At 42.1% G+C, this 17,324-nt stretch overlaps 2 protein-coding genes across 6 annotated transcripts in view; one reads left to right on the top strand and one right to left on the bottom strand.

Annotated features, from left to right (window-relative positions):
• The first annotated feature begins 1,100 nt into the window (after positions 1-1,100).
• Positions 1,101-11,236, top strand: cep83 (centrosomal protein 83). Of its 3 annotated transcripts, none has more exons than XM_040036693.1 (16): positions 1,101-1,226; positions 2,173-2,379; positions 2,563-2,713; positions 2,889-2,981; positions 3,788-3,919; positions 4,024-4,275; positions 4,388-4,519; positions 5,191-5,305; positions 5,548-5,692; positions 6,653-6,802; positions 7,094-7,169; positions 7,291-7,448; positions 7,892-8,021; positions 9,337-9,440; positions 9,911-10,100; positions 10,747-11,236. In XM_040036693.1, the coding sequence occupies exons 2-16, from the start codon at positions 2,180-2,182 to the stop codon at positions 10,879-10,881; spliced, it is 2,163 nt and encodes a 720-aa protein (XP_039892627.1). In that variant the 5' UTR covers positions 1,101-1,226; positions 2,173-2,179; the 3' UTR covers positions 10,882-11,236. The 3 variants fall into 3 exon arrangements, with proteins under 3 accessions (XP_039892627.1, XP_039892628.1, XP_039892629.1); XM_040036694.1 differs by having other exon boundaries at positions 1,217-1,278; XM_040036695.1 differs by lacking the exon at positions 1,101-1,226 and adding an exon at positions 1,328-1,428.
• Positions 11,237-12,119: 883 nt separating this feature from the next.
• Positions 12,120-17,324, bottom strand: part of plxnc1 (plexin C1) — a 43,899-nt gene continuing 38,694 nt past the window's right edge. For all 3 annotated transcript variants that reach the window (XM_040036691.1, XM_040036692.1, XM_040036690.1), the window contains 5 exons: positions 14,440-14,603; positions 14,209-14,356; positions 13,916-14,056; positions 13,760-13,834; positions 12,120-12,497 (listed from right to left, as the gene is read on the bottom strand). In XM_040036691.1, the coding sequence (XP_039892625.1) occupies positions 12,393-12,497; positions 13,760-13,834; positions 13,916-14,056; positions 14,209-14,356; positions 14,440-14,603 (633 nt within the window). In that variant the 3' untranslated portion in view covers positions 12,120-12,392. The remainder of the gene's footprint in view (positions 12,498-13,759; positions 13,835-13,915; positions 14,057-14,208; positions 14,357-14,439; positions 14,604-17,324) is intronic.

Below are 17,324 nucleotides of genomic sequence, written 5' to 3'. Positions count from 1 at the left end.
CACTGCCACCCCACAACAACCGCGGAGCAGTCCTTTACTTAAAGGTCCGCAGAGAGAGGCGTGGAGAAGGGCGGAAATAAGGAACAACGATGGGGACGTGACGCCTTGAAATTCGAGTTTTTCTCTGAAAGGGTCAGGGATAAAGATTTAGACAAAGACGCTGAAGGATCCGAGCAATGCTGTTTGTTGGAAGAACTGAAGTATCACCCACTGTACCAGTTTAACCGGGGAAGGTTGAAATCCATTTTCCAGCCATTTTGTCCCTGATTTTGGAGTCAGATATACAGTTTTCGCAACGGCAGACGTGCGTGTGAAATCAGACAAGTTTATTTAGTTGATCTTTTAAATATAAGTACAACAGCGCGTCGCAGTGATTGACCGCGCCCAGATTGACCGAGGGATTTTGAAGCCACTTAGAAAGTACAATAAACGTTCACTGCCAATACAGACATAAAACCACTAAATAAAACATACAAATGAAAATTAAAATAATTTACTATTAAACGATTTGGGAACTAGACTTAAAAAACTATGCCGCAAACAGAGCTAAATAAATAGTTGTCATTATATACATTTGGCAATATAGGGAGAATAAAAAGCACACAAAAGGTAGATGTTTTTCAATAATTAAATAATGAAAGTTTATTAATATATTTGCAACTATTTATAACTGTTTACAACAAAAAGCTATAGTTCCTTCTGATCTCTTGCTAGTTTCTCGTCCCGTTCCTTTGTCTGCTGGACAGGAAAAGAACGCTTGTTTCAAAGCTTTTGCACTAAACTGTGACAAATGCTTAAACAAGGACGCAACAAGCCATCACTGTGAAGTAACATAATGAACTCATAATGAACCTGAAGCTGCTGGTTTCTGCTGACGAGTTGTATCCCGTCTGCTTCTCCTTTATCACCAGCTTTGTTTCTAAATCTAAAATTAAAATACAGATATATATTGGTGCCTCTGAATGTATATAAAAGACGGATACATTAAAAGGCAGAGATTTCCGATGCTATGTTTAATATGTTTGCTTATGTCGGTAAATAGACGGTAGGGAACATGATTAATGATAATTCCTTTAGAAAGAAGTATCGCGCAAGTTGGACTCAATCTCGCGAGAAATACGTTGAAAAACACTACCCATGACCCCACAGTTTGTAGTTTACAGATTAGCTAGCTAGCAAAACAAATAGCTAATAAGGAAGTAAGAAAAAAGTCTCAAACTTGGGAGGTAAGTGCTGTTCGGCAACCACCTTCTCACATCTGGGGAAAATACTGTAACGGTACTTTATGGGTTTCTATTCCGTCGCTAGAACTAAAAATGTGCAAGAACGTCTACTTAATATTACCCATGTTAATAAGTTAGAGCTAGCATTGTCCATTGGTACATGGCCGACCAAAGATAGCTTGTAGACAACAGCTTAAAGAACCACGTAAGATTGATTTCAGTGACGCCTGTTTTCGTTAGAAATGTAGCTAGAATGCCAGTGTTAATCATGGGCAATGAAGTACAGTATTTTCCACAGAAGATAAAAAGAAAACGGCGGAAGTAGTGAGCGTCCGATAACGGACCCACTGGAGCGGCTAGGCGGCTAGTTAGCATGTTTTGCGGCGCGATATTTAAAATAAACGCAGGACAATGTCAGGGGGACATGTTTTGAAATATAATTCAATAATAGAATTTGTAATATTAGCTGTAGCTGTTTTGTACAGAGCTAATTTCGAAGACCTTTCACCAACTACCAGAGTTCATGGTTCTGCTATTTTCATTTCTTTAATTTCTGACCAACTGGCAATAGTCTGAAATTATTTTAGGATTAGTCGGGGTGCTTGAGGCTGAAGTGATGTAGCAGTGGCAATCACGGCCCCCTGGTATCCGCAGCAGAGCCAGCAGCCAGCTAATCACTTGAGACAGATGCAGAGCTTTCAATGCTAAGAGGCTGTGATTTTAATAAGTAGCTGGGGAGGTTCTTCTTAAAGCCACCATGGTTACTAACTGACAACAAAGCCACCAAGTCATCGCTGGCTTTACTACACTGCAGGCAGTTTTATTACCATTACAAAGGAAGAGATTTTTTGAAAACCTCTGTTCCTTTGCTTGGTTTACCCAGCCTTTTTAAAAATGTATTTATTTATTTAATTTTTTGTCTCTTCTTGTTTTGGGATCTTTCCTGTAGAGGTGAGATGACCTCCTCCACCCTTGGTCAGTCGGCTCCTCATCTGCCAAACTTGGAACCGGGGATGGGGAAGCCCGCAGCCATGCTGGGGTTGTCAACTGGATTGGGGGGAGCAGAGATGGAGCTGCAGAAGATGCTGATCGACGAGAGGATGAAGAGTGAGAACCACAGGAAAAATTACCAGACATTAAAGGCGGAACATACCAGGTGAAAACAAATTTTATTTGATACTTAATGACACTATATGTCTGTGTAGGGATCACTTGGAAACAAAAATGCTATCTTCTTACCAACACTGCTAAAAATGGGGAAACTTTAGAGAGGACAGAAGATTGTAATAAATGTGTCAGGGGCAAATTTTAGTTATTCTCTTCTTTGTCCGTTGTGCAGCCTGCAGGATGAGTACACACGGGCACAGGCTGAGCTGAAGCGCCTGCTGAGTGACAAACAGTCTGAGCAGGAGAAACTGCAACTGCTGTTGGCCGAGCTGCGTGGAGAGCTGCTGGACAAAGCCAGGGAGCTGGAAGAGCTTCGTCTGCAGGTACCCCACCCCCAAGATCAGGGGAAGTCTTAGATAGTGAAGATTAACGTTCTTGCTTTTGTTCCCTGTAAGATTTGCACATTCCTAAATATTAAAGACACCCAAATAAAGTGACATTTATTTCTCATCGTAATCTTTCTGGATGAAAACGTGTGTGTGCTTATGTGTTTAAAAGGTGATGACCCCTCAGCGGCTGGAGTTGCTCAGAGCTCAGGTGCAGCAGGAGATGGAGGCTCCAGTCAGAGACAGATTCAACAAGCTGGAGGAGGTCAGGCACTCTGATTAGTTTTTTGCAAATGAAAGAGAAACAACTTTGCAAAATCCCCAGATGTTCAGAAGAGAAAACAAGAAAGACATAAAAATATATTTATTTTATAGCTTGAAAAATGTCATTCAAAGGTCTCAGCTGCCATTATTATAATTAATATATCTGTTAAGGCACTCAAAAGCGTCACGTTAGTAAAAAATGAATAAATGATCCAAGCTAAACTGAAAGTAACAGCCATTTCATTTCCAGTCCAGCATCTGCAATAAAGTCATAATCATACACTGGGGTTGGATTTATATACAGCATGCATGAAGCAAGACATTAAAACTGCACAAGGCAGTATGTCTCTGCTTTTAGTCCATATTCAGGATGTTGTAGTTTAACAACAGCATCCAGTGTTGCTTTAAGCGGCCCGGTGTAAATGCATTGGGATTTTCTTTTCCTAAGTCCTGATGATGAAATTATCACATTTTTGTTTTATTTCACAATGTCCACCCACAACCCTGAATACTAATGTATTTCTTCACTTGGGAGATTTTGCATTCGGGGGGGAATCAGTATAATTGGAAGTACTGGAACAAGATGCTATTTCATGTGAACTGTTACATCATTTTTCTTAGTTTGTTGATGATAATGCACGTGACTAAATGGCCATAAATGGGTTATAGTGAAAAATGAAATTGCTGGGCTATTTAACACTTCTACTGAATCTGTGCATATAAAGTCCATAGCAACAAGAGTTTTAAAGGTCCTTTTAAAGCCCTAGTAAAGGAAAGAGCAGCTAATTTCCATGTTCTTTCTTCTAGGAGACGGAGAAGTACAGGTCTGAGTACAACAAGCTGCGGTATGAGTACACATTTCTCAAGTCCCAGTTTGACCATCAGAGAGAGGAACACGCTCGTGTGCTGGAGGAAAGGAAGATCCGCTATGAGGCGGAGGTGGGCTGGTTTGTGTGCAGTAAGCGGTGGCATGATTTTAATTTGTTGTGACTCACCCACGTCTAAATAAATAAGTTCTTAAACTTGTACTATTGTACTATCAGGTCTCCCGTCTGGAGAAGGACAGAGAGGAGCTGGTGGCTCAGTATCAAGGTTCAGATGCGCTGCGTGATGGGAAACGAGTAGAGGCCCTTCTGAGAGAGAAAGCTCAGCTCCACCTACGGCTGAAGGGGTTGGAGGCAGAGGTGGCCGAGCTTAGAGCCCAGAAGGAAAATTCGGGTCAGCAGGCTGAGAATGTCCAGCGCATCCAGATCAGACAGCTGACAGAGTCTCAGGCTGCACTGAAGTCACTGGAGGTGGCTCATTTCATGTCATTATAATAAACATAGCTGCAGAGTGATCAGATTTCCTTTTTTGGGAGTATTTGTGTTCATCATAACTGATGGATCTGATTGGTTGATGTGACAGGCGGAGCGCCAGTCGTTGCGTCTGCAGCTGGAGCGCATGGAGAGCGAGCTTCACCAGAGCCATGAGCAGAACAGCCAGCTCACCGGGAGACTGCACAAAGCTGAGAGAGAGGTCAGCTCTCTCACCTCTCAGGTACACTGTTCTTTGATCTCTGACCCTGAACTCTGACAATGGACAGTGTTGGGGAGCAACAGAATACATGTAGCGTCGTTACGTATTTAAAATACAAAATATGAGTAACTGTATCCTGTTACAATTACTTTATTACTGTTTAAAGGGGTGGTATTCAGAATACAGTTACTTTATTTTAAAAAAATGGATTACATGGTGGTCTTTTCCTGTTTTATATATTAGGCTATGCCCTCTCTATTTTTGGTAATTCCACGCCGGTGGAAACCCAAACAAAACACGCATTAAGAGGCTCTAATGCCTGTGTCTCAATCTCGCGGCCCATGTCATCCCTACTTACGGCCCGCATAATGACCTGAAGAAATATTTTAAAAAATTATTCGAAAAATTATTTAATTTGAAGGCAATAGGCAGAGTGTTACAGGCATAGCCCTAAAGAATGTAGCCTCATGGGCAGTGTAGTCCGTGCTGCAGGGAGAAAAAGGAGAGTTGAAAAGTACGAGTTGTCACCGAGCAGAAACAAGAGATGGAAGCATGTAAATATAATAATAACCACTGCAGCCAAAAAGAGTGCCTGATGAGCCCAGTTGTAATATCTCGCTATTTACATTTGTGTTAAGAAGTTTTTTTGGGGGGAAAATAAAGGGCTATCTGACATGTTTTTTGTGCATCAGATTGAAAGCCTGAGGCATTCGCATAAGCTGGAAATAGCCAGCGTCAAACTGGAGTGTTCACGTTCTAAAGGGGAGGTGGAGAGAGAGAGAGACACCCTGCAGGGACAGATTGATGGTATGGGTCTCTTCTCTTTTCACATTCATCCAGCTCTCTCATGTAAAAGAGCATGCCAGAAATATGCAAGAAAACTGTCTTCATACCCCACTTTAGCCTGACTTTGTATTGTAAATGTCTGAAAACCATATGGATAGTTTCTTTTTCCTGAGATAAAGAAGAGCTCTGATGGAAAATAAATCTACTCATTCTCTAAGACTGGAAAGCCTTTATCACCCTCAAACCCAGTAACTCTGTCTCAGGTCTGCAGGCAGACGTGGAGGTGCTAAATGCAGCGGTTGAACGACACAAGGAAGTCCTGGTGGAAAAGGAGAGGGAGATGGTCAGAAGGGTGCAGTCTGCTCGAGAGGAAGAGTTCCGTAAGATGGCAGCCCTGCATGAGGAAAAGTGAGAGTCGCCTTCATATGTCCGATGTGTGATTTGGATGTATTCTTGCAGTTTGAAACCACCTGTTAACAATGTTACACCATCAGTTATTGAAGCTTCCTTGTTTGTTGATCTCTGTGCACGAGAAAATGCTAACTTCCTGTTTTAAGGCCGGATGTTGGGTTGTACATTTATTTTGCTTTATTTTGCCGTCAATTGCTACTGGGAAGACGGACTCCAAAATCATGTCCAAAACACGAAAACGGAAAGATTACGTTAAGTTACAAAGAGCAGAAGGTGGGAACACTCACCATTGCTGTGTCATAAAAAAAATCAAATGATCAATTTTGATGTTTGAAGAGCGTAGATTGATTGGTTGTTTACATCACTCAACACAAGCAGAACTGCATTACAAACTCAGAAGACACATTGTTCACATACAGAAGCACATCTCTGTGTAGTGACAGTTCTTATGATTTAAACAAGCAAATGCTCAGCATTCAAACTACAGGTGAACAATAGTCAAAGGTTTCCCCCGTTATATATATATATCAGCTAGTCAAGTACAGACCTACACAGCATGTCAACAAACTGTGAAAAAAAGCCACAGAAAAAAATAAATGAATGATTGCTGGTTAACAAAGGTTATGTTGTGACTTACCTTCAAAATTGCAAGTAAACAAATACTGAGAAATATAACCTTTTAATCTTTTCTCTCTTTTCCTCTGAGGCGCGGGGGGAAAATATCAACAAGTCGATGTACATCATCTACAGATATATTCAGTAAATGCCCAAGACATGTTGTGAAATGTAAATCGCTGCTTGATTCATCCATTTGGTTGACTTGTTTTGGAAAACCAAACAAGGAGCGAATATCACACTGGAAACAAGGCGCTATACAGGAGTTTCCCCAACGAAAGTAGCATATGCTAAGGTGCACAGAGTCTATCTCACCCCTTTTCTTCAATTTGATGTTGCTAGGTTAGAGTTGGAGAACCGTCTTGCAGCACTAGAACAGCAGAGGGCGCTGCATGATGCCTCAGATCAAGCCCAGAAGGAGGAGTGGGAGGAGCGACTCCGCAGCACCCAGCAGGGTGAAGAGACAGCACGCAGAGAGCTGCAAAACCTGAGGTCAGGTTTGTGCTGCAAAACAACCACAGTTACATTAGTAAGAGGGCAAAACTGGGGCATGAGGAGTAGCTGTATGATATCTGAAACTTGCATAAAAGTAGAACTGGGGTTGTGACATGTTGAACTTTCTATGATTGATCTTGATTTTCTTTTTATCATCTTTCACTTTCTGTTCCTATTTTGTGGTCAGCTACTAAAATATGTGTCAGATGTAGAACCTGGAGACTTTTTTCTTGCTTTTTTTTTTTAAATGTTGTTTTTGTCTGATACCTTTTTTATTTTATCTCATAGGACTAAGGTACAGCAGCAGAGCTCACAGCTTGAGGAGCTGGAGAGGCAGAAAGCAGAAATTGCTGATCTGCATCAAGTAAGACACAACCAACCAACCATAAAGTCTTATTTGGACACTAAACAAACAAAAAAAACAAAAACAAACAATGGTAGTTTTTATGCCTGCAGTAATAATTACTGTTTGTTTGACACAACAGCAAAACCAGGAACTTGGTGTGCAGATGGAGGCGCTGTCTCACTCTGAAAGTGACATGATGGAGATGAACCGACGACTGAGAGAAACACTGGACAGAGTGAGGGAGGAGCTGAGGACAGCCCGGGCACAGGCAGAGAGGAGCCAGCATGAGGCAGAGAGGTACACCCGCACAGTTGCCCAGTCTAACACAGGGATGTCAAGCTCATTTTACATGGTAGGCCACATATAGCCCACTTTGAAGAGGACCGACCAGTGAAACACCCCGTTCTGTCAGTGTAAAGAATTCTTTACTACACATTTGATCCCTGAGGTAGTTTGTTATAATGTATGCAACAATACATTTCAGTTTTTCTGCACGATAAAGAAAAGTCTTACAGCGCGACTATCTGCTCTCAAATTGTAAGAAAGAACTAAGACGACTAATGGGAGTCTTTGGCGGGCTTAGTGTGGCTCCCAGACCTTATGTTTGACAACCCTTGTTTAACATGTACTCACTCTCATATGGCACTTTTCAAGTCTGAGTGACCACTCAAAACATTTTAACATGAATTTAGTGGCTTTTTGCTCCTTTCACATCCTCCTTCTGTCTGTTCCTTCCGCAGCTTGGTGGAGGAGCGTCGTATCGAGTGGTTGGAGGAGAAACACAAGCTGCAGGAGCGAGAGGCTGAGCTGCAGCAGAAATATTCTCAGGTCAAAGACAAACTGCAGAGGGCAGCGGTGGCTCAAAAGAAGGTACCGCTTCTTCATTCCCTGCCTTTTATGGCACACCCTGGTAAAAACAGTAAAATCACCACATGTGGATTATAATCATTCAAGTTTTTTCCTAATCTTGAGACTCACAACACATCACAGATATGACACATTTTTTTTGTTTATCAGCTGAAAATTCTGGCTTTATAAAGCCTTATTCAAAAAGTTAAAAAAAAATTCATTTATGCTCCATTTTTTCTCCCCCCCGATCAAGTGAAGCACAAATTGATGTAATTGTCCTTTAATTTTCAGTACTAAAACTGAATAAGCAACACAGTCTACAGTTAACAGAGTTTGCGGTTTTTAACAGGCTTCTGCACCTGGCTGTGTTAAAGGAAGCATGGGCCGAGCTAGAAAACTGTCTCTCGTAACATGAAAAATGCTCATATAGTTCCTGCAAGAAGGTAATCGGTTGGCTGTTCAGTCTGCTGTGTCTGAAATTTCGAGCATGTGTCAGCAAAACTATAAGGAAGGAAAACTTTTAGTTAACTGGTAGATGTCAAAGCATCAGAACAGAAAAGTGAAAGAAGTGTGCCTTTTGGAAACAGAAAATATGCAACAAAAGAAGTGAAAAACAAATGTGAAAAAAAAAGGAATTGATGTTTGTGACAGAACTGATTAAAAAAGAAAAAAAGCTGAATTACGTGATGTAATTCATGGATTACTGGACGAAAGCAGTGAATCTGTGTTAGCCAAGGAGGTGAGGCTGATGAAACTTTTTTTTTTTCCGGTGTTATTCAGATGAAACTTGTAAACCACATTTCCCCACTCATGTGCTATATAAGTGAACATGTGGGTGTCATTACCTCAGCAGTAAATGTACTGCTGAGGGTTTTTCTCATTTAACAGATAGGAAGTAGGTTTTCTGCACAAGTTGTATTGATGCATGAACAGTTGTAAAGCTTCTGTTGATGCAGGCAGACCAACTTAATCCAATAGAAAAATTATGCCTGAAGTTAGGAAAGAAAAAAAATCATTATTCCATTTTTTTTGTATCTGTGTTCTTTAAAACAAAAGGAAAAACACAAAAATCTGTCATTAATGCACATGCAACCCCTGGTGATTTCCAGGGGTTGCATGTGCATAGGTCCATATGCTTTTAACTGTTTTTTTTTTTTTTAGACATTTCTTTGTGCTGTTTTTCAGTCATAAATAAACATTTTTAACACACATGTTCACAAGAAGACTTGAGGACCTTTTAATGTTTGTTTGCACTTTAACATTGTTAGGAGTTTTAACAGAGAAAGCAGCTAATCTATCTGTGTCTGTCTGTGTCTGTGTGTCTTTGTGTGTTTAGAGAAAAATGCTGACAGAGAACAAAGAGAAGAGACTGCAGGATAAAATCCAGTTGCTGGAGGCCAAGATTGAGGAGCTGGAACTGGAAGCTGCTGCAGTTAAAAAGTAAATGTGATCGCCTTTTTTAAAAACTGTGCAGCCTGGAGAGTGTACCTCGGGTTGCTTTGATTTTATTTTTGACAAGATGATTTCTGTAACAGTGGCCCTATTAGATTGTAGTTTTATTGAACACTGCTCCTCCAAACACAAAAAGCCAGTGTATAACACCAGAGGAGTCACTTGACAACTTAGCTTTTAGCCGAAACCGCATTTGCTCAGTTCGCCAGCAATGCATCTGCCGAGTTTGAAGTCGGATGGCTCAGTGTTTGCCAATTTGGAGAAGAACACGGAATCATTTCAGATTTAATAGTGCAAGATGATGTGTTCAAATCGACTTTTGAGACACCGCACTCTACTGTTTCATTAGGAAATGGCTCACAATATGGATTTTTTTTTTACTTTTTGGCCTTGAATGATGAAGCCACACTGACTTTACGGGGGCTCGATGTCAATATGCTCTTTTCTCTCGTGTCCAGGCGTTCATTGTTCTCACAGGAGCAAGCTCAAGTGAACAAACGGCTGAAGGAGCTGCAGAGGCGTCACAATGAGTTTCGGCGCCTCCTGCTTGGCGGTCAGGGCCCCTTCAGTGCAGGCCCTGCGTTCCTGACCTCTTCACAGGCCCCCTTCGTCTTCCTCGGGTCTGAGGGACAGTTTGGTAACAACCCAGTAAGCGTCTTGTACACTTCATCTCTTTGGTTAGATTCCTTTTTTTGCTTGAATGATTCAAAGGTCAGTATTAAACGGCTTAACCAACATTTCTTTGAAAGTTTGAAAGAGCTTCAGAAAGCCTGTGGAACTGTTGCTGTGGCTTCAGACTGTTGCCCAGTACTACCAATTATTATAATGGCCTGTTTATCCGCTCTTTCTGAGGCAGCTGTGGCTCGGGAGGTTGTCCGTGTCCACTATAGGTATATAAGGGTTGATGAACATATATGAAAAGTGCTATGAGTGGTCAGAGTAGTAAAGCACTATGTCAATTTACACTGACAGGCCATAGAGAGTGCACTGGCAGGCTACTAACACATTGTGATGAGAACGCTCATATTAACTCGACTTTATGCTTTTCTGGCTCATGGTGGATTTTAGGATTCACTTTAAAACTGCAGACAGAGCACCTAATGAAGAGTCTAGTGCTTGTTCTCCTGAAACACACTGCTGCTTGCACTCTGCGAACACACAGGATTGGAATTGTTGGCGCTTCAGCTGTGTTCAGTTGACTCTATGTTGCAGAGTTCATTTAGCAGTCTCTATAATGTTATAACTTCTCCTTGCATCTCTTTCTTTGCCTCCCCGCATCCTTTTCTCCTCTCAGGAGGATCATGGTTCTCAATTCTCTCTGTTGCATCAGAGGCTGGAGAATCTGGAAAGTGCCCAGCAGCAGCAGTTGGAGGAACTGGGCTCTCTGGTACAAAGAGATCGGAGCACCACACCCCAGCCTGAACTCTGACACTGTTTCTACTTCCCATGGGGCTTCAAGTACGAGCACAGTTTGAGATGACATCCTGCTTTCAAATCAAGCGGACTGTGTTTTTATAAAAATAAAACATTTATTGGAAGAATTCCACATTTTATATGTCTAAAATGTGATACCTTGGCACTTTTTCACATGATATCCTCAGGGCTGGATTTTGTAATAAGAAACTTGTTTACATTTGTTATAAAGCCATTGTGTTGGGGGAAAAAATACAGAGGAGTCATACAGATGACACTACGGACTACGTTGCACAATAATGATACAGACTTGAACTGTATTAAAATATTTGTACATTAACCTTGTGTCTGACATGTCTTCAGTGTTGGGGAGTAACGGAATACATGTACCGCCGTTACGTATTTAAAATACAAAATATGAGTAACTGTATTCCGTTACAGTTACCGTTTAAAAAGGTGGTATTCAGAATACAGTTACTTTGTTGAAATAAATGGATTACACTGCGGTATTTTCCTGTTTCATTTTGTCGCGGGTCAGGACTGTTTGGGTTTTGTTTGACAGCTACGTTCTGTTGTTCCAGGCGGCAGCGTTACGGTTGCCATGGTTACAGGGCGACGCTCTCTCTCTCTCTCTGCGACTGTGTGTTTCCTGGGTGAGAGAGCGCCTTTTCGTTGTTGTTGTTGTTGTGCTAAGCTAACAGGCAGAATGCTACAAGCATAGCTCTAAAGAATGTAGCATCATGGGCAGTGTAGTCCGTGTTGCAGGGAGAATGGACTACCATACACGTTATGTGTCTGTGAGCGCCAGGAGGGAGAAAAAGGGGAGTGGAAAGGTACGAGTTGTCATTGAGCAGAAACGGGAGCTGGAAGCATGTAAATATAATAATAACCACTGCAGCCAAGAAGAGTGCCTGACTAGCCCAGTTGTAAGTAAGCTATTAAGACTCGACTGTACACTGTGTTCGTGTTTTCCTCCGAAAACAATAAGTTCCGTTGGAGCAGTCTTTCAACGCCTCTCTCTGTCTCTCGCCAGCAAAGTTGACCCACACAGCAAAGTAAAGCTATTTTTACGGCTACGAGCCGACAGGGACCCCGCCATATTAGTCAGAGGTCCCTTTACTACGGTTCGGAGTCGCGGACCTTCAGTAATAGTAATAAATCACACAGCAATAGTACATTCACGTTGTTGTAAAAAGCATGATAATATATTAAGTAATCCAAAGTATTCAGAATACGTTACTGTCATTGAGTAACGTAACGGAATACGTTACAGAATACATTTTGGGGCATGTATTCTGTATTCTGTAATGGAATACATTTTAAAAGTAACCTTCCCAACACTGCATGTCTTTGGCTGGAATCATTGTGCATTTGGGTTCATGAGTTTTAACAACAATTACTCCGCTGGTGAAGAAAGTGAAAGTCCATCAGATACAAAAAGCTTTCGGTAAACGAAACATCCTCTGTGAGGTTCACTCCCTTGCTTGATATTCACGGCTTATTCCTATTAGAGAAAAGACAGATGGTTCAACTCCAGGAGCAGCTTTTCAGTCCATCAAATGATTGCTTTACATGTTGTAGCTGCTCCTTCAGCTCAGCAGGGACTCCGTTCTCGTCCAGTTTCTGCTTGATCTGTAAAAAAGCCAGACGAAAGGGGACAAAGACACCTTAGAAAATGCAGTGTTTAAAGTGTCATTTAAACCTCAGTATAAAAAGCTGGTGTACAAAAAACTTGTCTTAATAAGCCTTTAACTGTAAAATATTTCAGGGCACAAAATTAGGAACAATTTAGCTTGTTAGTCCCGTGTCTCTGGAATGTTTTTTCAAGAAGGCTTTGAGGTCTCTTAAAATGGCCTGAAGCTTTAACAGTAAACAAAATCTGTTTTTAAAAAGTGCTGCTCTGCACCCGAGAACAGGAAATAACCCGATAAAGTCAGAAGGTCTGAACACATTTCCTCTGCAGGTGCAGCCTCGTGTGTCACAAGGTTTCACAAGTGAAGTCACTAATGTCAACATCTTAGTCCAAGGGAAAGCAAATAAGATGTGAGTTATGGAGAACCGGTTCTGTTATTTCTAACATTTTGCAGTGATCAGAGTATTTTGATAACATTTTGCCATTTATCCCCCCCCCCCCCCCTTTTTTTTTTTTTTTTAATTTAAGCCGTGACCAATTTTTGTTGCAACCACTGTTTTCTGTAGTGTGACCCTAGCCTTAGTGGGAACTGTGCTCCCATCTAGCTCTGTGCAGTTTGATTGACATTTGCCAGAGAACACCAGAACGGCCACTGGTTCCCCTCTGACTGATGGGGCAAATGGCAAACCTGAATGGGCTGCAGGTACGCTACCAATAGTGACACAAGCAAAAAGCAGAACTAGAGAAAAATCAGTCAGGAGGGATAAGAAGAGAGAAACGGTCTGAGGCCACCACCTAGAAAACTCTTCCTTTTTAGAGGTTGTTGGGTTGCATCACAAGTACACCTCACTTTCATTTACACGAAAGCTGGTAAAATAGATATACAGTTGTTTATATTGCTGGAGTTTAACTAACTGTGTTATATAGTGATAACCGAGTGTTCCCTTCATTTTTCTGACCAATGAATATCATAATCTCCTCTCCTCCTTCTATTCTTTATAAATGTGAGAAGAGTTTGGGTTTTCTCATCTGTCTCTATGTACCACTGATTTGTTGACTCTGGTCTAGTGATTTGTATCCACCGAGCACTCATCTGGGTTGTGTTTCCTCGAAATTAAGTGTGGTTCATGTCTGTTGTTTTCTTTTTGAAGGACATAGACTTCTCAACCAAGGCCAAACTGAAATGTGTTACTCTTAATCTGTTCACCTCATAAAACTGGCAGTTGAAGCTGTTTTAGAGATGGAAAAGAAAAGAACTGACCTCTGTGAAGTATCGCTCTATGAATTTGTAGAGTTCTTTGAGCGCTGCTGCTTCATTGAATTCATTTTCGTGTTTCTGAAAAGAAAACAGCTTTTAGTTCACTGCTGGGATTTCCAAAACCCTTGATTTTCCTGCATCAGCGCTAAATGGATTCACCTTTGACTCTTCGTGCAGGAAATCCTTGAATTCTGCGGGCGTGACTGGTGACTGGTCTCTTATCTGTTTGTAGTACATCTTCACTTCCTGTTTAAACTTGGGAATGTCTTTGGCATAGAGGAGCTTGTTGGTAGGCGCGTACTGAAATGGAACAAAAATCAAGCATTATATGTGGCAAGATGCAAAACTCAAATAATAAACTGCAGATGTGTGACTGCTTTCTCCATAACGAAATGAAACCCACCCTTTTGTTTAGCAATAGTAATTAGGGATAAGATCGGCGCTGTACTTACCTTCCCCAGCTGCATCTCACTCAGAGAAAAGGAGTCCATGAAGGCCTGAGCAATGACGGACAGGCAGCCGTCCATATGTGGCGTCTTCTCCATGTCAAAAACAAACTGAGGGTTTTTCAGAATGTTGATCCAGAAGCGCAGCGGCAAACTGGTGATAAGGACATGAGAACATGAAACATCTTAAGACATTTGCTTATGGCCAGTGCTCTTTGATGTTTATATTTCGTGTACCTGTTGGTCTTCCAGATGTGCAGGACATCTGGGTCAGTGATCTTCATGTTTTCCGCCTGAGTGTCCAAGAAGTCAAAGAAGTACTTGACAGCGAAAGGAGATCTGCTGAGTGTCAGGCCCCAGATGGACCTGAAGAGTTTCTCCACAAATGAATGCACTGCCACCTAAGAGAGAGAATGTAGTGTCATTCTCAGCTTCTTCACAAGCAGCATGCAATGAGCTGGTTTCTGTTAATTCATCTCAGTTAGTTTTACTACATTTTAAGATAGAAAACCAATTTGATAAAGTTCCTCCTAGAGTCAGGAGACCTGTGTCCGAGGGTATAATGACAAGAAGAGGCGATTCTGCTCTCTGTTAGAAAGACTGCATATTTACTATGAGATGACAGGTATTTGGCTGCAGCCAGTAATCAACCCGCTGAACACATTTTAAAATCATATCATTCAGGTCTTATCTGGGAATTTTCAGAGAGAGTAAATAACCTTTATCAGTATTAATCTCGTTTTTTTTTTGTTGTTTTTTATTTTTTGTTTTTTGGGGTATGGTTCCCAAATACACTGCTTGAAAAAAAAACCAAAGGTACACTTTTTAAAACAGTGTACTCTCTGACCACTGGCATGTCCCCCATTTCATCTTTCCTAGTTTTTTCACTAGTTTTGGCTAGTGTCACTGTTACTACTGGCACCATGAAGCGATACCTGGACCCTACAGAGGTTGCACAGGTAGTCCAGCTCCTCCAGGATGGAACATCAATACGTGCCATTGCCTGAAAGTTTGCAGTGTCTCCCAGCTCCCAGCACAGTTTCAAGAAAGTAGAGGAGATTCCTTTTTTTTTTTGTTTTTTTGTTTTTGCCTGTCCCATTTGGCTCTTTTGCCATCAGAATTATTGTCTAAAGGCGAAGAAAGATGCCCAACGGATTTACTTTACCAAATAGACCATCCCAGCCTTGCCGTAATGGTATATTTGATTCACCTTTTATTGTTTATTTTGTTTTATTTTCACTTGCGAAATACGGGACAGATTTGACTGGGGAAAAGAAAGGGGAGAAAGAAAGAGGGAAAGAAAAACTGCAGGGAAGAGGGATGGGGATAAAGGGCAAAAAACAAAAACCAACAAAATAAGCAGACAAAAAATACATATATCAATCATCTGGGTCACCTGTTAAAAAAGAAAAAAGAGAAAACAAGCAGAGGAAAAAAAAAGAGCAACATAATAAACAACATCACGATGATCTATGGGAATATAACAGTAAATACTAAATATTAAACATTATTGTGCAGCACGTAATATCGACAGTGCACAGTGTGCTTTGAGGTAGGAGCCAAAAAGGGTGTAGTTTGTGGGTGTGATCACCCGTGTGTACAGCTGTGAGCATGAACGCGCTTGTATTAAAAGGTTCCTTCATGTAATGATCTGCTAGAGGGTGTGGGGAGCCACAGCCCCGTCCTCCAGGGCATGAAGCAGGTATGGAGGAGATCAAAACTCCAGACATCCAGAGGCCATCAGAACACAAGAGACCAAGGAAGACCAACAGAGGGGCAGCCGCGCCACTATCCCAGAAAGAGCTGATGAGAGCCCCAGATGAGGGCTCACTCAGCAGCCGCGGAGCAGAAGCCAGGGGAGTTGCAGTGACGCGCCCGTGAGCTCCGCCAGCAGCCAGCTGTGCCAGAGTGACCGAGCCCCAGGCTGAGAGGCTGAGGGAACCCCACCCCCGAAGTGGCCCGAGCGAGCCCCAGGCTCCAGGCCCCGACAAGCAGCCACCAAGGAGTGAGCCGGTGTGTACCTGGACGCCCATCCCCAGACACAAAGAACCACCAATGCACCGATGTCTGAGGGCGTCTGCCAATGGCAGGGGAAGTGGTGGTGGAGATAGACCTCCATACCTTGGAGGGCCTGAGATGTCCCTAGAGAGGTGGCATCTGATACCCAACCTGACATATAGACACAGACTTAGAGGCATCCATTCCCACCCTCATGCTCTCATATGCAATTACTCAACACTCACAGGGCTCTAGAGTGCGACCAATTTGGTCGCAAATGCGACCAAATTTTTCAGTGGTGCGACTAAAAAAAAATATTTGGTTGCACCTGTGCGACCAAATGTTCAGGTGGCAAAAAAAAAAAAAATCTGCAACCTTCCCTGTGGTCAACAACAGACACACATTTTGCCCCTATCGTGGACTAAACCAATCAGAGATAGTCAGGGGCGGGACCTCTCTGATTGGCCGTGGTCCAGTTGAAAGTGCAGGTGGAAGTGGGAGGTGAGTAGCTTGAATAAAGCGATATCAATTCATTAAATCCTGAATCGACTTTTAAATATAACTGTGTTTTGCCAGAAACGCCAGATTCTCAGATTAAAGCTCACAAAACCATTTCAACAACAACCAAACAGCAAATGAGAGCAGGTACACGGATTCCACACAAAGACGTAAACACAGAACGGAACCGACGCATCAGAATCAACTTTGTCTTTCTCGGCTTTCTCACCCGACGGCCGTAGACGGACACGCTGTCGGAGCTTAGCGATTCTGATGCGTCCGGTCCGCGCTGTGTTTACGTCTTTTTGCGCTGATTCTGAGCTGCAGGTTTTGTCTCTCTCCAGCCAAAATTCACCGAGCCAGCAGCAAAAGAAGCAGCAAACTGCGCTTCACATTTGATCGATGTCGTCATGAATTTTGCTGTTTTGCTTCCACGACTATTAAAATCACACTCCATGCACAGCTAGCTCTCTCTCTATCTCTCTCTATACTTCAAGAACAGTTTCCCGTCTCCAATCTCTGTTTTCTGTATTATTCATTCGCTTATTACCCACCAGTCTACCGTTGTTTACAGCGCTGTCGGCTGCTGTCTTTTTCTTTTCTTTTTTTCACTTAAATGACCTCGG

The sequence above is a fragment of the Simochromis diagramma genome, unplaced genomic scaffold (assembly GCF_900408965.1).
Source record: "Simochromis diagramma unplaced genomic scaffold, fSimDia1.1 OVJJ01000371.1, whole genome shotgun sequence".
Lineage (NCBI taxonomy): Eukaryota > Metazoa > Chordata > Actinopteri > Cichliformes > Cichlidae > Simochromis > Simochromis diagramma.
Note: the sequence above shows the minus strand (reverse complement) of the source record. Positions and strands in the feature narration are given on the sequence as shown.